A 19,293-nucleotide genomic window follows, 5' to 3' on the forward strand; every position below is an offset into this window, starting at 1 on the left:
AGGCCCGCCTCTGCTCCTCTGCTTCTTTCTGTCATCACATGTCTCGACTCCATTCCGAAAAACTCCTTTCTGTGGAAATTCGCAAATGTTCATTTTGAGTTATTTACTGGCACATTTTCAACTTGTTGATTACAACAACAACAACAAAAACATTTATTGGGAGGCTTTCTAAAATATATGAATGTATGTTTAAATTTGGAGAAGGGCGGGAGTCTGGATACGCTCTTTGAGCCACAGCTTCACCAAAATGCCATCAAGTAGCTTTTGTATCATTCTGCAAACTAACAAGAAGAAGAAGAAGAAAAAAAAGAAGTTCCTCGGCAGAGGTCACATTTGGACAGCAAAGACCTCCTCAAAACATTGTCCTGTTCTTTCATGCTGCACCAAATTGCTGGACATAAATATAACCAGCAAGTTTGAACAATATGTTTCCATTTGGACCGAATGGCCACAAGCCAAGCTGTTGTCGTTTGCATCCTCATGACGACGTGAATTGGAAACTCTCAAGCGTTTCAGCGTCTTGGTCCTCGCTCTCGTCGCAGTAGCATCAGCTCCACCTTCCTCCTCCTCCTCATCTGCATCCTCTGCGACGTCACCAATGTTCCCAGCGAAACGCACGGTCTCGCCCCCTCCCTCCTACGTCACCTTTTATTGGCTGTTTCTTCCTCCCGCTGCATCCATCCATCCATCCACCCTCCTCTTCACATCTGTCTGTCCGTCGCCCAGCTCCTCACGCATCCACACTCGCGGCCCAAAATAGAGCCCTCCCTCCCTCCCTCCCTCCCTCCCACACGTTCTGCTGCAACAACGCATCACTCACTTCCTGTCTGGCGCCAAAACACACTTGCCGGTTCACATGGATTGTATGGGCTCCTTCCAGGCAAACACACACACACACACACTCACTCACTTCCTGTACATCACACGTCCTTCTGCTCTCAGCAGCTACTTCCTGATGTCTCAAATGTGAACGAGAGCAAGAGCAGGACCTCTATTTATGATGGACTGTTTTGGCACGGACATCGGGCATCTCTCAAGAATGTAAACAACGTGCAGGATTGAGTTTGTTATCACCACCAAGATGATGCTGGATGCCCCCTCACCAACTCAGAATGGTTTTCTCCTTTGCTGATGGAAAATTCAGCGAGATGCTGTTGTCCATCTTCGAGTCGACTCAGCTTCAGCTTCCTTCCTTCCTGCCATTCTATTTTTAGTATCCGCCGGACGTCACCGTGGCGCCTGGTGCGCGCACCCACGTCACGTGCTGAGCAGTTTTTTTTTTTTTCCATCCAACAGGCGAGGTTAAGTGTACAAAGTCAAAGGTCGTAGCTGTCACTTTTGTCAATTTTCATGGAGGGGGAATCTTTTTTTCTTCAGTGTCCAAGCATGAAGAAATAGATTGATTTGATGTCAAATATGTTGGGGCTAGTCATTGATTTTGTCTGCCATGTTACTGACCGTCCCTCCGCAAGAGATTGGAAAGGTGCATTGGCTTTGATGAGAAGGTGGACCAAATGAAGTGGCTTGCCGGTGTGTTGTGGGATCACGCCGGCAGGACGTGATTCATAATTCTGTTGTAATCCACAGGAAGTGGTGTGATTTGCGTGTGAGTGTGATTAGAGAAGGCCTTCTGGCGCCGGGAGGGATTGACCCACATTGGCAACATCCTGTCTGGACAACAATAACTAGCAGAGAGGTGCTTATTTCAACACATTTATTATGAACATCACCAAAGAAAGCAGCCTTACATATGTGAGGTATATGAGGTCATTTTCACATTGATGGAAGACACAAAAAGTCCATGCAAAACAGCCTCTTCTTTTTGTTTTGGTAGCACCGTGTCGTGCGTCCCTCCCTCCCTCCGTCCGTCCGTCCCTCCGTCCGTCGTCAGTCCACACAGCGGTGTGGCGTGGCGTGGCGTGCTTGTGCGAGTGTGTCGCTCGGGTCAACACCTCACTTCCTCCGCCCGCCATGAGTCACTGCGCGTATTTGTCCTGGCTCGTGGACGGTCCACGGCGTGCGTCTATTGGGTCGCTCGTTCGATCCGGAGCGAAGATCCTCCACGTTCGTGTCCGCTGGGGAACATTCCCGTCCCGGGACAGTCGATGTGGCCTCCAGGCCCCCTTCTTCCGAGTGTGCAGGCGGAAACAGCGCTCCAAGTCCTGTGGAGCCTCCGTGTCGCGCGCGGCGCGCCTTCTCAGCAAGCCGGTATAACCCGGTTCAGGGAGAACGACGTGAGGGACTCGGCGGGGCCCATTCGGCAGCTGGTCGGTAGCGGTGGCGGCGGCGGCGGCGGCGCGGCGTGCCGCTCCTCCCCGGGCTCCAGCCTCGCCCTCTTACTGGGGAGGAAGTGGGGCGCCACTGAAGTCTTCCCCCGCCGCTTCCTGGAGCGCCTGTTCGGGCTCCGGTTTTCTTTGTCCTCGGCAGGCTCTTCCTCCTCCCCCTCGGGCTCCTGGTGCGCACCTCCCCCTGCCGTCGAGCTCAACTCGGCGGGGGGCTCGTCCGACTCCAGGTCGAGCTGAGCCGGCTCTTCGGGGCTCGTCTCCATGGGCTCGGCCGGAGGCGCCGATGAGTGGTAAATGTCCCGGGCGGAGCGCATGACCAGAGAGAGCAGGAGGCTCCGGTGAAGTCTCAGTCCACCTCGCTGGCTCCGGGACGCGTACAACTTGCTTATGGACACGGCCAGAATCCGCCGGGCCTCCGCGTTCACTTCCATTGTTGTATCCGTTGTTGTGGTGTCACTCATTGTTTCGAGATCTTACTTCCGTCTTGTCACGAAGCGGACTGACCAAATTCTCAAATACAAGTTTTAAAAGTTTCGCTCTCGGTTCGGGACGCCTTCGATTGCAACGCTGAGCTGCCGCGCGTAGAATTGAGCGTCAGAGGCAGGGAGGCCGTTTATCTACTCTCTGACGTCACGCCGAATTCCTCAGCCAGTGACAAAGCAGGCACCGCCCACACCTGCCGCACACGCGCACACACGCGCGCGCGCGCACGCAATACACTCACACAACATGCATGCACGCACGCACGCACGCACGCGCGCCATCTGTTCCGTCTAGCCCGTTTTCTCACCCTTCTCGACTTTTAGTTTCTCTTCCGCATTGCGCGCTTCACAAAAGCTTAGTGAATTGTAAAGGCAAAAGACTTGTCATATATTGATCATTAGATGACGTGTCAAAGAATGACCTAGAAAGCCGTTTTTACACAATAACGAGATCATGGGGACCGACGTTGAATATTTTTGACATGACTTTATGAGGGTTCAAAGTGTAGTTTCGCCGAATGATGTCACATGTTTATCTTCTGGTAACTCGGCACAGCTCATAGAATTTGCGTGTGGGTGAGGAAGTGAGAGGGGGAAAAAAAAAGAAGCGTCTCAAATTTCACTGGAGTTTCTCGCGCGCGCACACACATACACACGTATGACTCATACGTCACTCCCCTGCCATATAAGGCGTATCCGGTTGTAAAATCCCGTGGTGGCTGTGGAGGGAGGGAGGGAGGGAGGGAGGGAGGGAGGGAGGGAGGGGGAAATACGCGCAGTGGAAAAGCAGGACGTCATTGCCCCTCCCCCTCAGTACGCTCGCTCTTTCTCCCTCACCAGCTGTACTGACGTCACCAGAACACCATATATGGGGCGGCGGCCGGTGGAAACAAGGTTAGTCAGGTTACCGAGGTTACCAAGGTTACCGGGCGGCGGGCGGGTCAAAAGACACGTCATATCACGACGCCTTCACCGTCCGGTGGAAATGTTCACTGTTACAACTGCAGTTGATTTTCAAGTGCGCTTTTTCAGAAAAAGTGAAAAAGTCCATACCTGAATATTTAACCCTTAAATATTGTTGACCTTTTGAGTCATAATGTTTTTTCTTTTCTTTTTTTTAACCCGAACAAACCAAACAAAAGAGTATGGATGATTCAAACTCTTGCCATCTGTGTGTGCTGCTGCCGCTGCTGCGGCTGCCGCTGCGGCTGCCGCCGCTGCCGCCGCCGCTGCTGCCGCTGCCGCCGCTGCCGCTGCCGCTGCCGCCGCTGCCGCTGCCGCTGCATCCCTGCATTTTGGTATGTGTGCTATTCTGCCACACAGATGCAAAAATAGACACGCTAATACACGCCAGGCAACACGTGTTATGTAAACTCACCCATAGCATTCATACTGTCACCGAATGCCCAGCTATTTTGTACTTTTATGGTATTATCTATCGTAGCGCCCAATAACCTCTGGAGTTATCATTTCATCTTTGAAACTTGTAGGCACCCCGTGAAAGTTCATGCTCATAACGACAATAATGATCATGTTTTTTTATGTCGTCCGTTATATGGCATTACTTTTATATTTGAAAAATAACTTAGTAAATGCTTTTTTGCCCTTGTTGCCATGGCAATCATTTTTGTATTCACAGTCACCAATTATTTATTCATCCTTGTAAAATGCTCTTTTTCTATTTCCCAATTGTATTGCCAGTCGCTTTGTTTTCCGTAGCATTTTAGTGCCATTATTTGTTTGCCTTGATTTGTTATTGAGCTCCTGCCCGGTGCCTCAGGTCGGCAGAGGTGCCGGTGAGGATTGGATCATCACGTTGCCATTCATTTTTCCTGGACATTTTGTTATGTCTGTTGCTAATCCATGGAATAAATAGCTGGATTCATTTTCCATGGAATTCCAACTTGTTTTGAAATAAACAAGACACATTTTGTTTTGGAATGCTGACAATCTGTATCTGCCAGCACCATTCTTACATTTGAACGGCGAAAAAAAAAGTCACTGTGACCTCGCTTGGTGTCGGCGCCCGACTGGTCACTATGGTGACGCCGTGTGCGTGTGTTTGTGTGTGCGCGCGTGCGTGCGTGCGTGCGTGCGTGCGTAGTTGCAATGCCGCCGCCTGAGGCCAAATGGTTGGCAAGGAATGTTTGTGTGTGTGTGTGTATGTGTGTGTCCTTGGCTGTATAAAAACACAAGTTGACCGAGTACAACAGTGTACTTCTGGAATACTTGGTAAGAATGACTTGAAATTGCGCTTGATTGTTCTTATTTCGATGTCAAGTGCGTCGTTGAGCTGCACACGTGCGGCACAGCAGCTCTAGTCAAAGAATGTTTTTGGTTTTGTGTGGAAAGCAGCTTACCAAGCTGTGTGATGTTGCTGCTGCTCCTTCACACCGTAAAGTAGGTCATCCATACAAGGAGCACTTGGAGACACCGTGAGGGAAAGGATCACCGGCTCTATTTATATAGTGCTCCCTCCACGTTACGTCCTGGCTTTGGGCACCTTTTTCCTCCCTTTTTTTGGGGTGTCCTCAGCAGTGTTGTGTTTGACTTTGCTCCGGTGGCACAAAAGTAGGAAGGGAAACAAAGCAGCTCAAATGTAGCAACAAGAACATTTCTGTGCCAGGAATGATTCAGCGTTCACGCCTTCAGTTGTCAGGGATAAAAACACAAGTTTTGTCAAGCTGAAATTAATTGAACACAAGCTTTTAGACTGGGGACTTTTGTGGGAAGCACACTGTTCGAAATAAATCTAGAACCGTTCAACTGACAGAATTGTATTTTATTTGTGACATAATTGTCATAGTATATATCTATATCCACGGCATTTGTATTTTTTTACATCAAGTACGATGGCTTTGTTATTGATTATAAAATATTATTTTGAAACATCTTGTCAGTTTTCTATTTTGTGGCCTATATTTTTGCCGTGTCATAATATTTGTTATTGATTCGTTGTCCACGGTGTCCCCCCCCCGATTTCGGTTGCTATGGCATCACTGGCATTTTACATGGCATTATTATTCTTGCTATTTTATGGTTTTTCTCTCTCTCTCTCTCTCTCTCTCTCTCTCTCTCTCTCTCTCTCTCTCTCTCTCTCTCTCTCTCTCTCTCTCTCTCTCTCTCTCTCTCTCTCTCTCTCTCGCTGTCTGTCTGTCTCTCTTCTCGCTCTGTCTGTCTGTCTGTCTGTCTGTCTGTCTCACGATCTATGGAAAGAATGTGACAGCCTGCTGCTCAATGAAGCGCGGCCAGTGCGCTTGCGCGGCAGCGTGACGCACCCGGAAGTAACAGCATGTCGCTGGAGGACCCGTTTTTCGTCGTGAAAGGGTGAGAAAAAGCAATAAAAGCCCATTTAAAACTCTGCAAAGCCACTCTGTTGGACCTATGTGGCACTCGGTGGGCCGGGCCGCCGGGCAAGCAGAACCCCAGCGGAGATTGCTGAAGGCTGAGCGGTGGCTGACAAGCCTTCGACGCTATCGTCCAATTCACGCAGTGATTTTTGCTCTTGGGCTTTTTCTGTTTACGTTGAGCAAACCAAAGTCAGTTCCGCCTAAAATATCGGCTTTTGTTTCACCTGCCTGTTATTTGTGGACCTTTAGAACTGTGTTTTGAAGCGGCTCACTTAACGAGAGGCTGCTAAGTTAGCTTCTGTGTTTGTTTGATTTCCAAATAATAAATAGGTAGATGGTCAAATAAAAAAATTGGTCGATGCAAGTGACATGTTGGACTCACACAACATGTTTGTGTTCGCGAGCGTGCAGGGAGGTGCAGAAGGCTACGGCTCGTGCACGTAGCCTGTTTGATCGGTGGGAGGAGCTTCTGCAGGATGGAACTCAGGTAAGACCGTCCGTCATTCATGCTAATCGATAAGCAATGATATTATGATTTGCTCAGGTGAGTCGCGATGAGCTGGACTGGAGCACAAACGAGTTGCGCAACTGCCTGCGGGCCATCGACTGGGACCTGGAGGACCTGAGCGAGACCATCAGTATCCTCTAGAACCTCCGTCACGTGTGTTTGCCAAACAAACGCCAGCTCTGTTCTCTTCCAGGAATTAGTCAGCCCCTAAGGCCTGTGTCAATAATTGTGAGCAAGAGTCGTCATTTGGCAGAAACCGCTGGCATCATGAGGGAACTAGAGAATCAAGTTGAACATTTGGGAGGAGCAAATGTTGTGGTATTACGGGGATTTTAACAAAGAGTGAAGAAAGTCATACGTTTGTAAGAAAGTTGAAATATGGCTAAACAACTCGGAGCACAAGAAGGAAAAGCATTTTTGGCCAATATTGTGAGAAACGCTCCCAATATCAAGGATGTAGATGCTTGTTTACGTCCTGAGCATGCGCTTCAGGTATCGTGGAGTCAAACCCGGGAAAGTTCCGCCTGGGCCACCAAGAGCTTCAGGAGCGGAGAGACTTTGTGGAGAGGACCAGGAAGTCTGTGCAGGTCAAGTCAACACACACACACACACACACACACACACACACACACTCTCTCTCTCTGTCTCTCTCACGCACGCACGCACGCACATGTATATGATTCTTTTTTTTATTCATACGGATTCTTTTTTTTTGTGAGCAGGAGATGAAGGATCAGTTGTCAAGTCCATCTGCTGTGGCTCAGGCAGAGAAAAAAAACAAGCAGGTTGGACACATCGCCATGAACCCCACATGACACGCAAATGATGATGAGGATGGATTCATGTCGTTTCAGGCGCCGCCGGCTTCAGCCGACCGCTCGACGCAACTGGATGCCCACCTGGTGTCCGCCAATTCCAGATACATTCAAGAGCAGCAGGAACAACAGCAGGTAACAGGAACAACTACAACAATAGGATGAGAGCAATGTGAAGGAAGATGTTGTTGTTTTTATTTTCAAAGAGGAAATTGGAATCATCCAACAGTCATTCTGGTAGAATCAAGAACAACCACAGAAAAAAGTTCAGATGGAATCATTTTGCAAGGAAAAGAATCTTGGCTGAGAGATGTGTGCGTGCGTGCGTGCGTGCGTGCGTGCGTGCGTGCATGTAGCTGATCATGCAGGAGCAGGACGATCATCTGGAGCTTGTGTCCGGAAGCATCCGGGTCCTCAAAGACATGTCGGGACGCATTGGCGACGAACTGGACGAGCAGGCCATGTGAGTCCCCCCCCCCCCCCCCCTCCTTGCCTACGATGCAATTATATGGAAATGAAGCGACCCGCTAAGTCTCTTTTTTTTTTTTTTTCCTCTCCCCCACCTCTAGCATGTTGGGGGACTTTGCGGACGAGATGGACCAGACATCGTCACGTATGGACTCCGTGCTCAAAAAGATGGAGAAGGTCTCGCATATGACCAGTAGTACGTAGCACGCACACGCACGCACGCATGTGTACGTGCGCTCGCACATTTTGACCGCTTCCTGTGTTGTTGGGCAGGTCGGCGTCAGTGGTGCGCTATCGCCGTGCTGGTGGCCATCATGATCGTTGTCCTCATCCTCTTCTTCGCCCTCTGACGCCGTGGGCTCTTTTTTTTTTTTGTTTGTTTAACCCTGGACCCACAGAAGGAACAAAAAACAAGCTGTTGACTTGCAATGTCCGGTAGGGATCCAACGTGCAGGTTGGGACTCTGAGCAGCAAGGGGCGCTGTGGTGGCGAGTGCCAAAGGAAGTCCAAGTTTCAGACTTTAAAAAAAAAAAAAAAGTAACATTCTTGAGTAAATATTTTTTTAATAATAGTCACAAAAATATGAGATTTTTTTTGTTGAGAAAACGCTGAAAAATGAGTTGGAATATTATGACAAGAGCAAACTTTTCAGTCAGAACGATAAATTGTAGTTTTGCAAAAAACAAGTCAGGACATTTTTCAAGAATAAAGTCGGAATTCACGCTTGAAGAATTGTTTTGTAAAAATTAAATGTGTAATTCTTTAGAAAAGAAATTACTCTGACAAAACAAAAAATAATCAATATATAGAAAATAGTACTCAATTTGCAAAAAATTTGTCATGTTTTGAGGAAGAGAGGATTTTCTCAAATTTGATCAAATAGTAATAATGGCACGAAAAAATAAAAATAATGTAACTATGCAAGTAGTTGTAATGTTACAAAAAAAATCGACACTCTTGCCTCTGGTCTCAAAATGTGGGGAGGAAGGTCATGTTTTCTTCAACAGGTCAGGCTCTTAGCATGAAAAATGCCACAAGAATAATTATAAATACGAGAATAACCGTGTAATATTACAAGAAGTTTTTATATGTGGAAAAAAGAATACAAAGTTTAATTGTTTGAATAAAAAGTCATAAAATATTGGCAAACACATTTGTACAATTAGAAAAAAACAATTCCACAAACATGGAAACTGTTAGGTTTTTTTTTGCGAGACGTTACTATAATTGTCGTACAGTATTTTTGAAAACTTTCTTCTATGAACAGGTACATGGTTAAATTACAGGAACATTTTGTATTATTGTATTTTTTGTTGAAGTATTGCAACCAAGTCCTTTTGATCAGAATGGGGCGGGATAATGTGTTAAAAGTGACGGTGCCTCCTTCAAATTCACCAATCCTAATGAACTTATTTATTCATTCATGTTGGTTGTAGGCGCACACTGCCTGGATGCCTTAAATCTATTTTTCTATATTAGTTACGTTGTTGCGTTGCGACTGCCAGAATGTCCCATTTTAAATCTTAGCGCGCACCCTGCTGGCGGCCGTAGATACTACCATTTCTTCCAGTGTTTTGTCCAACATTTCAGTCGCTTTTGTTGGTCAGCGTCATCAAGCAGAAAAATGTATTTGATTTTTCTTTTTTTATTGCATTTTAATCGATGCTGTTTTGAATGTTTTAAATGTTGAAAATCAAATTAAAAAAAAAAAGCATCATGACTTTTCTAGAGCTTGTTTTCATGGTCAAATCCAAAGTGGGCCTTAAAACCCTACACTCGTACCACAAGCCAAGAAATGTGTGTATTTGTCCCATACAGGCAAAAGCTTAGTTTGCTACTTCAAACCTGTCTGGAAAGCTCAAAGGTGTCTTCCAACCTTAATTAGTTTGGAATTAATTGACAAGCCAAGAAATGTGTGTATTTGTCCCATACAGGCAAAAGCTTAGTTTGCTACTTCAAACCTGTCTGGAAAGCTCAAAGGTGTCTTCCAACCTTAATTCGTTTGGAATTGACACTCGAATTCCAAAGGCAGAAAAATAGCCACTTTAAAACCTGACATGAATGATATTTTATTTTTTCTGTATTCCAAAGTATCAAGCATCAAAAACCGGCGGAAGCGAGACTGCCCTCTCGGCTCCGTTGCGCTGAGTTTTCCGTGCGCTTTGCCTTTGCTTCCAGCTTCTCGCTTACCACGGCGGCGACATGGGCTGAGGGTTCTGGAGGTACGACATGACCACGGCTGAGATGGACAACCTGCAACACCCAAAGGGGGAGGTCATTTGTGGAAAACGCATCACATACACACACACATATCCTTTTTTCACTCCAAAAGCATCACTCACATGAAGCTGCTCATCATCTGTTTGGTGTCCTCAGAGCTTCTGGAGTTGGCGAAACTGATGAAGGAGCAGTAGACGGCGATCCATGCGCACCACTTCAGCTTCAAGGTCCAAAAACATTTCATAGGCTTATGAAATATCACGTAAGGATTGATACCGCTGCTGTCGGCTTGTGTGTGAGACTTTATGTGTTGTGTGTGTGCGTGTGCGTGTGCGTGTGCCAACCTTGAGCATGAGTCCACACATGCTAAAGATCATGCCCAGCAGGTTCATGTAGTCCGGGGTAGGGTCCTCCAGTGTGGGGTTGGACTCCGTAGTGGGGGGCTTGTACCTGCCACAAGAATTCAAGTGTTCCATTTCATTTGCAAATGATGTCAGCTGAGCGCTCTAATCGCTTTGGTTAGCCACCTTTAGCATCTGAGCTAGCTGCGGCGACAGGCAAGAAACTCACCGCAATATCTTGTTTTGTCTCCTGGGATCCGCCATGTTGTTCGAGGACATTCTTACACGCTCACGATTGTTTTAGGAAGCTTGATGATTGAAATGCAGTTGGTGGTACATGACTGAATGGACTTGATGTGAGAAGGGTTTCCTGTGGTCTTCAAAGTAAAAGCGAAGACTAATCACGGAATCCATTCAAATCGGAAGAAAGGTTTGTGACCTTTTGTTTTGAAAAGTGGCAATTATCCCAGGAGCCACCACGCGCTCTAGCGGAAGTGACGTTGATATTTCCCCCTCCAAACGCAATACATGAGCACGTACTACGTCGTCTTTGACTTGCCATTCCATTCGCCTCCACGTTCCATTAGGAACGCCTCGGGTTTGGAGTAAGTACATTCTAAATAATGCTGCTTGCATATGGGATATCAAAATGGATATCATTATTATCATGACTATGACATTTTGAAATGTTGCACTCGTATGCGCTGCTGTGACAAGTACATTTGGTCATCATCACCGGAGCGCGAAAGCTGCAATGATGCGAGTTTGGATTGACAGCATTCTTCATTTTCATACATTTTGGGAATGGAAATGCCACAGAAAAACGGCCACTTTTCATTAGTATTCCGAGTCTATTGTCCATGATGGATTGCAGCTTAATCAACGTCCTCTTCTCAGCCACAACCTCAACAGAGTCCAGGGGACAGCCCAGGACAGAGCTCGCTCTCCTGACCATCTTATTGAGTGTCCCCCTGTCCCGCCCCACCCAGCAGACCACAGCGTAGTAGAGGTTGGCTGAGGCCACCACAGAGGAGAGCCCTTCTTTCTCCTACTCATTTGACCTTTTGTGTCTTTCCTTTTCTGGGAGGCGCCATGTCATTTCCTCTCCCCAAACCTCAGAGCCCCCAGCTTCCTCAACATCTGCTCCGAAGCATCGACTGTCAGCAGGGAGCCGTCCGAGCGGTGCGCTTCAACGGTGATCATGGAATTTCTAACACGCTTTGTTCTCGCTCGCCGCCTCGGTGTCACGTGGTTCATTTTCTCCCGATTCCATCAGTGGATGGCCAGTATCTGCTCTCCTGCGGCGGCGACAAGTCTCTGAAGCTGTGGAGCGGCAGCCGAGGGACGCTGCTCAAGACCTACAGCGGCCACGGGTATGAGGTGCTGGATGCCGACAGGTGAGTCGCCGTCGGCCAATCAGTGTGCTCATTAATATTCATAGTAAGACGTATCCAACGCGTCGATGCTCAAAAAGCCGCTGTGAGCAAACGCAGCAATGTTCTCGTCTGGTTTGTGCGCGCAGCTCGTTCGACAACAGCAACATTTGCTCGTGCAGTTCGGACAAGACGGTGATCCTGTGGGACGTGGCCACGGGTCAGGTGGCTCGCAAACTTCGAGGGCACGCCGCGGTACGTCTCCGCCTCGCCTTCCTCCCCCCCCCTCTCTCCTTTGACCTTTGCTTTTACCGTTTCACGGCGCAGAAAATCAATTGCGTGCAGTTCAACGAGGAGGCCACCGTCATCTTGTCGGGTAGGCCTACGAAAACACAACATTTTTTGTCGCGGGGCCGCCGGTTTGATCCAAGCGTCTCGCGTCTGATTCAGGTTCCTTGGACGGGACGGTGCGCTGCTGGGACACCAGGTCCCGCAAGAACGAGCCCATCCAAGTTCTGGATGAGGCGCGAGACAGCGTCAGTAGCCTGAAGGTGTCCAAACACGAGCTGCTCACCGGGTGGGTTTTCTCACAAGCCCGATACCACGAAAAAAAGCAAAAAAGAACACCACCGGGACTCTTCGCACGAAAACCCATTGAAGCAACGTTTTGAGTCGGCTTTTAACATTCAGATCTGTCGACGGCCGAGTGAGACGTTACGACCTGAGGATGGGAGAGCTCCACGTGGACTTCCTCAACAGTCAGACCTCTTTGCGCTCGTCTCGCTGTGGTTTTGTCACCCAGCGTGTCATTTTGCGCCACGTGTTTTTGTTCAGGTCCCATCACGTGCGTATGCTTCAGTCAGGACGGCCAGTGCACGCTCAGCTCCAGCCTGGACTCCACCGTCAGACTACTGGATAAGAAGACGGGAGAAATGCTGGGAGAGTGAGTGGCTTGGCGTGGCGTCCATCTCATGGGGCGGCCGTCTTCAGTTGTGCCTTTCCGCCGCAGGTACACGGGACACACCATGAAGGGATACAAGCTGGAATGCTGCCTGTCCTGCAAAGACACTCACGTGCTAAGCTGCTCCGAGGACGGACACGTCTACTTCTGGGACCTGGTGGAGGTCAGTGGCAAAACCCTTGCTCATAGCGAGCGCATGTACTCAAAACGTTTGCCAGTGGACGTGCTTCCGAGAAGCAGTCAAATGCCAAAGGAAACACCTCCCGCACTTGAATTCTTCATTTCCTTGTCAGGGTTGTCTGTCAATGAAGCTTCCGGTGGGCAAGGCGGTGGTCCAGTCCTTGTCCTTCCATCCAACGCAGCCGCGTCTCCTCACCGCCAGCGAAGGCCGGGTCCAAATGTGGGCGGCTGAGCCGGAAGATCCCGCCGCCATTTAGCGCCTGGACGCCTGTGGTGTGGCCTTTTGCTCAAATGAACCGGGTTGAGCCACCACGACAGATTTCTTTGTACCAATGCTGACACATTAGCAGAAGATCAAAAAAGACTTGACGCTCGTGGACCATGTGGTGTATAAATTTTGTTTTGCCTTCCATACACCACTTTCCACCGACTCCCCTTTTGTTCATCGCGTGCCAAAGAACCCTCCCTTGGCCCATCAATTGAAAAGCTGATAGATAATGGTGTGCTTTAGCCAAGAAACCATGGCCATGAGAAACATGCCTTCCATGCACAAGTGAGTGTAGCCTGCATAAGTGGGTGCAAAAGGAGCCATACTGGAATCCATGTCATTTTGCCAGAGTCATTCGCTTCTCTGATATTACGTATTAGACCAATGATTTCATGTTTGAAATATCTTGATTTGGAACTTCCCGGCCCCATCCCCATATTGAAGCATTTTCCTTTCAACTGGCGTCGTCATCCCGGCAGGCGCACAAGCTCAATTTCAACGAGTGCTGGACGTCCTAATATGGTGAAAATGAATTGAATTAAAAACATGAATACAACTTAACCTGTAGCCTATAAAGCGATGGCACGCCAGTCAGTGAACACTCCAGTGAAGCAAAGTCCAAATATATTTGGAAGATTTATTCACTTTCAGAAGGGTTCATCTACAGCATGAGCGGCGGCGCCACCGACAGTAGTTCCTGAGGGTTTTGACCCGACAGGGCCGTGTCCCGCAGGAGATGGAGCAGCTCCAGGGGCTCAGGAGCGTTCCGGGCCTCGGGCGCCTCGCGGGCCTCGGACGCCTCGGGCGCCTTCCCTTCAGCCGCCCGGTCGCTCCACCCGCTCAAGCGGGACATCAGAGACCTCGACCTCCTCTTGGGCCGCGCCATCTTCTTCCGCTGCGGGTTGTGTACGACGGCGTGGCGCCGTAGACTCTGCTTCATGGCGAAGGTCCGGCCGCAGCCCGGGTGGTCGCAGGCGAAGGGGCGCAGGCCGTCGTGAAAGGAGCGCAAGTGGCTCTGCAGGTTGAAAGGGGTGGTGAAGGTGCGGCCGCAGTCGTCTCGCAAGCACCGGTGCACCTGCCGCGTGTCGGCATGCACGCGCCTGTGCTGCTCCAGGAACCAGGAGTCCCGGAAAGCCTTGCCGCATTCCGGACAAAAGACTCGAGTTTGGTGCTGTGCCTTGCGGTGCCTCACAAACTCAGTCCAGGTGGCGCCTGTGAAGGTGCAGCCCGACTGGTTGCAGGGGTAGCCTTGATGAACCTTGGGAGGGACAGACGGACGGAGGGAGGGACGACAGGCAAAGACAGCAAAGCCTTTAGTGCTCCAGTAGAAGGAGTTTCACAACAACATATGAGCACAGTGACCATCGTTGACATTTCCATGAGCCCGCCTGATGTTTGCCAGATTTCAACCAAGGAATTGATGCGAGTCAAGTCACTTCGTCACTCTAATCTAGCAGTAGCAATTCATGGCGTCTGGAACCCAGCGCAAGTGAAATACGGGCTTCACTTTCCGGCCACTAACCTTGAGGTGTCGCCTGAGGCGGCTCGGGAAGTTGAACCGTAAGCCGCAGCCGTCGTGCGTGCAGGGATAGGCGGGCAAGTGCGTGTGGCTCTCGCTCATGTGCGCCTTGAACTGCTGGCGCTTTTTGAAGGCGGCGTCGCAGCCGTCCGCCGTACACGCGTACAGCTTGCTCTCCGAGCGAACTGCGTGCATGCGCTCCAAGTGCCTCGTGCGGCCACACTTGGTGCTGAAAGCTTGCTTGCAACCCTCCGCCGTGCACGGGAAGGGGCGCAGGCCGCTGTGGGTGAGCTGGTGGCGGGCCAGGTGGTGCGGGGTGCAGAAGGACTTGGAGCAGTCTTCTTGCGGACAGGCGTGCGGCCTGACGCCGGTGTGCGAGCAGAGGTGGGCGTCCAGCTTCCATTGCTTGTCGTAGGCCGCCGTGCACGGCGGAAAAGAGCAGATGTAGCGCTTGCGTGGCTGCGCGGTTCCCACCATCGTTCACCGGTGACGTTCTGCGATTATCGCTCACACGTTGTCACGCCGGACACGGGCCATGTCTTCCCACAATCCTCCCTTTTATTGTTGCCCGTGTCGTCACTTACCAGAGATGTTTTGTGAAGAAGAGAGGCCATAGACGCACTTAAGTCAAAAGAAAATTTGAAACAAGTGAAAAAAAAAAACCAAAACCAAGTCCCGAATCATATCAGTGACTGGAGTAATGCACGACCCATTGAGGGTTGAAAAGGAACATTGGAGTCTTTTGAAAACACCACGAGTTGCGACAGTACACAGCGATTTACGGCGTCGTCAGCCACAACACGAAGACCGAAAGGATTTCAAACCGAAAGACATTTCAAAGTGAAATCGTGTTTGGGAATGATCATAGCACCACGTTCAAATGGAAGGGCCAAATCCTGTGTTTGGATTCAAGATTCAAGAAGAATTTCTTCGCCATGTTTGAGCGTACACATTTGCGACATGACACAATTTACGGCGGCTATGAGTCTCCTTAAAACGTTCGCCTTTATCAAGTGGTTAGAATCAACTAAAGTCAACTTGAACGTACTCGTAGTGTAAAGCCCTTTCGCAACAGCAACGCTGCCGCCGTTTTTTTCCTTTTCAAGAAACCTTTTGGTGACGTTTGGAGGACATCGTGTGAAGTAAGCTAGCTAAAGCTAGTTAGCAAAACATCTCTTGGCGACTGCTGGTCGTCTGTCACCCTCCCGTGCGTTGACATCATCATCATCATCATCATTTGTAAGTGTTTGAACTTAATATGACACCTTAACGAGCTTTAAAAGTTGGCGGAGGGCTCGAAAGTAAGCTCGCATTTGCGCCACAATTCAGTTGACTGCTCGCCGTGTCGACGTTACGTGTCAGCCAAAACGTGTTGCTTTCAATATTCACTCTTGACTTGACTTAAGCGCGGATGTTTGTCGCCGGATTCTTTGAAACGCTACAATATCATAGCTCTTGTCATATACAGTCAACAACAACAAAATTCCACTCTGTAGCCGTCCAATCATTGTCATGAACATGTGTTACTGTAATCAGATTTCAATGATGTTTTGAGTCTGTTGGCTGTCCTAAAAGGTGCACCCCAGAATTCCCGTCTCGGCACCTTCTGGCTCATTATGACTCCCTTCCTTCCTTCCTTCCTTCCTTCCTTCCTTCCTTCCTTCCTTCCTTCCTTCCTTCCTTCCTTCCTTCCTTCCTTCCTTCCTTCCTTTCTCAACGTAGACTGAATCTGCTGTGAGCTGTGCAGAGGTGTCAACATGGTGAGATCGATCATCGTCACGCTACAGCCAAGTGCGGATAGTTTCCAACACTACAAACTCTCTTGTGTTGTCTTGTAGGGAGAACGAAAAGGAACAAACAAGTACTACCCGCCGGACTTTGATCCGGCTAAGGTGAGTGAGTACGATCTTTTTTGATCAACTATGTTTTTTGGTTTGTTGCATCTATTGGACATTTGTTTATTTCTCTTATCCAGCACGGCTCTCTCAATGGCTACCACAAAACACACGCCCTGCGGGAGCGGGCCAGGAAGCTATCCCAAGGCATCCTCATCATCAGGTTTGTCTTAAATGCTCTTCATACGGTCGCTCACCTGCCATTCTTACTAAAAGGCATTTTGTGTGACTCTGAAGCTACCGACCCACATTTGGCACATGGTGGTCCAAGTTATTTTTCTTTCTGCTTGCAGGTTTGAAATGCCGTACAACATTTGGTGTGACGGCTGCAAGAACCACATCGGCATGGGTACGTGTGCGCTAGGCCTTTTTTTTTTTTTTCTCACTATCTGGCCCCGTCCGTCCTCACGGTGGATTGATTGTCCTTCAGGCGTCCGGTACAATGCGGAGAAGAAGAAAGTGGGCAACTACTTTACCACGCCCATCTACAGGTGAGTGCAAAGTGTGTGTGTGTGTGTGGGGGGGGGCAACAGTCATGAAATGTAATCGTTAAGCTTAACTCAAATTGAAATCCCTCTCCGGCAGGTTCCGTATGAAGTGCCACCTGTGCGTCAACTACATCGAGATGCAGACAGACCCGGCCGCCTGCGACTACGTCATCGTCAGCGGCGCCAGCAGGAAGGAGGAGCGATGGGACATGGCCGAAAACGAGCAGATACTCACCACCGGTACGCGAGTGGCACTTTTTGCAAGCATTCGACACGCTTGTCGAGAGGGAGAGAACCCGTAGAAAGAAAGAAAGAAAGAAAGAAAGAAAGAAAGAAAGAAAGAAAGAAAGAAAGAAAGAAAGAAAGAAAGAAAGAAAGAAAGAAGAGGACAGGACTTGAGGGAGGTCAGAATGACGCAAATGGAGAAGGCAAGGAAGGAAAGACAGAAGCACAGAAAGACAACGCCAACATGAATGTGGTCCTTGTCTTCCCACCAGAGCGAGAAGAGAAGGAGAAGTTGGAGACGGACGCCATGTTCAAGCTGGACCACGGCGGCAAGGACAAGGAGAAGCTCAACAAGGCTCTTCCTTCACTTGTGGAGCTGCAGGACTACCAGGCCGCATGGAAGGACGACTTCCAGCTCAACAGCGCCCTGCGCAGGAAGTTCAGGGTAATGAGTCAGTCATGGATAATCCAAGAATTTCTGCCTTTTAGCAGTCAAGATTGTCACATTTCTGTCGTTTTCCAACAAACGTTGTCATTGGGCAAAGCACTATTTGTGCTCGGGTCTGGGAAAGAAAAGAATGGACGCTGAGCTAGCACTGTACTTTGACGCCGCAGTTGGAGAAGAAGGCGATTGTGGAGAAAGAGGAGAAGGATAACGCGGTGAGGGCGAGGACCAACCTGAGCATCGCGCTCTTGCCTGAGTGCGAGCAGGACAAGAGGCTGGCGGCGCTGCTCAGCTTACAGACGCCGCCTGACTGTGAGTTTCCCAAAGACACACAAACTTATTTGGGTCATTTTCAAGGGCTCCGGGATTTGCAGCCCTGTCCAATAATTGCCTGGAATTGCCCCAAATGGCTGCAATAGAGCAGGCTATTGCAGCAGTAGGCCACAAGATGACGCCAAAGCAATAAAACAGTCCATACTTGAGTTTTTTTTTTTTTTTTTTTAAGGTTATCTGTATCGCCGAAAACACTCAACAGCATTGTCATCCTTCTCTATTAAGATTCTGACTCGATCCGACTTTCTTCAAACATCCAGTGCTACGTCAAAGTTGCTTATTTATTCGTATGCTCGCACTCAGCTTACGAGGCCAAGCAACGCAGCAAACGGCAGGAGATCTCCACACGCTCCTGGTTCAGCTCCACTCCAGGGGGCACCACTAGCGCCTCGGCCGCAAACGTCTCGGCATCGGCCGCGAGCGCCTCCGGGGCTCTGCTCCACAAGCTGAGCCTGCAGGCCAAGGAGGCGGCCGTGGCCAAAGCGCTGGGCGCCCCGCGGACCCCCCTGATCCGCAGGAAGTCGGACCCCCGGGAGCCGTCAGCGGCTGAGCGGGACACGGGTTCCGCTGAGCCGGCGCCGTCAGCGACTGAGCGGGACACGGGTTCCGGCTCCCTGGTGCCCTGTTACAGTGACTCGGACTCTGACGGCAAGTGAACCTTATCTGACGACGCCTTTCTACCAGATTGTGGGGATTTGGAACAAACGGCGCAAACAAATAAAAAAAAAAACAACAACATTTTTTTCTACAGGAAATGACAGAACAATGTCAAAAGACAGACTATTGGTACTGGCTATTGGGGCCGTGGGGTCAACATCCCATGAATGTCCAAGTCCAGATTGTGCAAGTCACCATTTGGTAACCGTGTTCTGGACTTTCCGCCGTGGAGTCACGTTGCTTGTTCAATGTTTGGATTTCCAAAGTGAAATGTTTCCAAGGCTTTTTTGGAATGATAGTCCCATTTGAAAACGTATCAAAGTAAACGTCTCACTCTGAACAGATTGGGCTTCTTCTTCACCTCGCACCTAACCCTAAACGGCGACATTTGACAACAATGCTGAGACCAACATATAAATCAATTCCTCATCTTTCCTCACCCCGAATAACTTTCTTTCTAAATTGACACGCGCGCGCGCG

At 49.3% G+C, this 19,293-nt stretch overlaps 6 protein-coding genes across 14 annotated transcripts; 3 read left to right on the forward strand and 3 right to left on the reverse strand.

The window, feature by feature from the left end:
* Window positions 1-1,670: 1,670 nt before the first annotated feature.
* ier2b (immediate early response 2b) lies at window positions 1,671-5,342 on the reverse strand. The gene is made up of 2 exons (XM_085911998.1): window positions 5,128-5,342; window positions 1,671-4,079 (listed from the first exon to the last, which is right to left on the reverse strand). Exon 2 carries the CDS (start codon window positions 2,744-2,746, stop codon window positions 2,198-2,200), a length of 549 nt encoding a protein of 182 aa, XP_085768124.1. The 5' UTR covers window positions 2,747-4,079; window positions 5,128-5,342; the 3' UTR covers window positions 1,671-2,197.
* Window positions 5,343-5,969: 627 nt separating this feature from the next.
* Window positions 5,970-9,628, forward strand: stx10 (syntaxin 10). Of its 2 annotated transcripts, none has more exons than XM_085911997.1 (9): window positions 5,970-6,094; window positions 6,529-6,604; window positions 6,662-6,755; window positions 7,118-7,212; window positions 7,348-7,410; window positions 7,480-7,575; window positions 7,797-7,903; window positions 8,010-8,104; window positions 8,182-9,628. In XM_085911997.1, exons 1-9 carry the CDS (start codon window positions 6,060-6,062, stop codon window positions 8,256-8,258), a joined length of 738 nt encoding a protein of 245 aa, XP_085768123.1. In that variant the 5' UTR covers window positions 5,970-6,059; the 3' UTR covers window positions 8,259-9,628. The 2 variants fall into 2 exon arrangements, with proteins under 2 accessions (XP_085768123.1, XP_085768122.1); XM_085911996.1 differs by lacking the exon at window positions 5,970-6,094 and adding an exon at window positions 6,119-6,306.
* Window positions 9,629-9,718: 90 nt separating this feature from the next.
* On the forward strand, window positions 9,719-13,397 carry wdr83 (WD repeat domain containing 83). 6 transcript variants are annotated; one of them, XM_085911988.1, is made up of 11 exons: window positions 9,719-11,074; window positions 11,367-11,478; window positions 11,589-11,664; window positions 11,746-11,866; window positions 11,992-12,097; window positions 12,170-12,218; window positions 12,293-12,419; window positions 12,533-12,600; window positions 12,677-12,785; window positions 12,852-12,966; window positions 13,097-13,397. In XM_085911988.1, exons 1-11 carry the CDS (start codon window positions 10,998-11,000, stop codon window positions 13,238-13,240), a joined length of 1,104 nt encoding a protein of 367 aa, XP_085768114.1. In that variant the 5' UTR covers window positions 9,719-10,997; the 3' UTR covers window positions 13,241-13,397. The 6 variants fall into 6 exon arrangements, with proteins under 6 accessions (XP_085768114.1, XP_085768119.1, XP_085768115.1 ...); XM_085911992.1 differs by having other exon boundaries at window positions 11,059-11,074; window positions 11,557-11,664; XM_085911993.1 differs by lacking the exon at window positions 11,367-11,478 and having other exon boundaries at window positions 9,719-10,390.
* On the reverse strand, window positions 9,953-10,889 carry wdr83os (WD repeat domain 83 opposite strand). Its single transcript, XM_085911999.1, has 4 exons — window positions 10,699-10,889; window positions 10,473-10,578; window positions 10,251-10,348; window positions 9,953-10,161 (listed from the first exon to the last, which is right to left on the reverse strand). The coding sequence occupies exons 1-4, from the start codon at window positions 10,746-10,748 to the stop codon at window positions 10,095-10,097; spliced, it is 321 nt and encodes a 106-aa protein (XP_085768125.1). The 5' UTR covers window positions 10,749-10,889; the 3' UTR covers window positions 9,953-10,094.
* A 461-nt stretch (window positions 13,398-13,858) lies between the features above and the next one.
* Window positions 13,859-16,391, reverse strand: LOC147057515 (transcription factor IIIA-like). The gene is made up of 2 exons (XM_085911995.1): window positions 14,774-16,391; window positions 13,859-14,509 (listed from the first exon to the last, which is right to left on the reverse strand). The coding sequence occupies exons 1-2, from the start codon at window positions 15,245-15,247 to the stop codon at window positions 13,913-13,915; spliced, it is 1,071 nt and encodes a 356-aa protein (XP_085768121.1). The 5' UTR covers window positions 15,248-16,391; the 3' UTR covers window positions 13,859-13,912.
* On the forward strand, window positions 14,863-19,153 carry yju2b (YJU2 splicing factor homolog B). Of its 3 annotated transcripts, XM_085911985.1 has the most exons (11): window positions 14,865-15,154; window positions 15,877-16,009; window positions 16,493-16,530; window positions 16,609-16,662; window positions 16,746-16,828; window positions 16,959-17,014; window positions 17,096-17,156; window positions 17,251-17,393; window positions 17,651-17,823; window positions 17,994-18,135; window positions 18,382-19,153. In XM_085911985.1, exons 3-11 carry the CDS (start codon window positions 16,528-16,530, stop codon window positions 18,810-18,812), a joined length of 1,146 nt encoding a protein of 381 aa, XP_085768111.1. In that variant the 5' UTR covers window positions 14,865-15,154; window positions 15,877-16,009; window positions 16,493-16,527; the 3' UTR covers window positions 18,813-19,153. The 3 variants fall into 3 exon arrangements, with proteins under 3 accessions (XP_085768112.1, XP_085768111.1, XP_085768113.1); XM_085911986.1 differs by lacking the exon at window positions 15,877-16,009 and having other exon boundaries at window positions 14,863-15,154; XM_085911987.1 differs by having other exon boundaries at window positions 14,968-16,009; window positions 18,460-19,153.
* The last annotated feature ends 140 nt before the right edge of the window (window positions 19,154-19,293 follow it).

Source organism: Syngnathus leptorhynchus, chromosome 5 (genome assembly GCF_054491065.1).
Source record: "Syngnathus leptorhynchus isolate UIUO chromosome 5, UIUO_Slep, whole genome shotgun sequence".
In the NCBI taxonomy this organism is placed as follows: Eukaryota; Metazoa; Chordata; class Actinopteri; order Syngnathiformes; family Syngnathidae; genus Syngnathus; species Syngnathus leptorhynchus.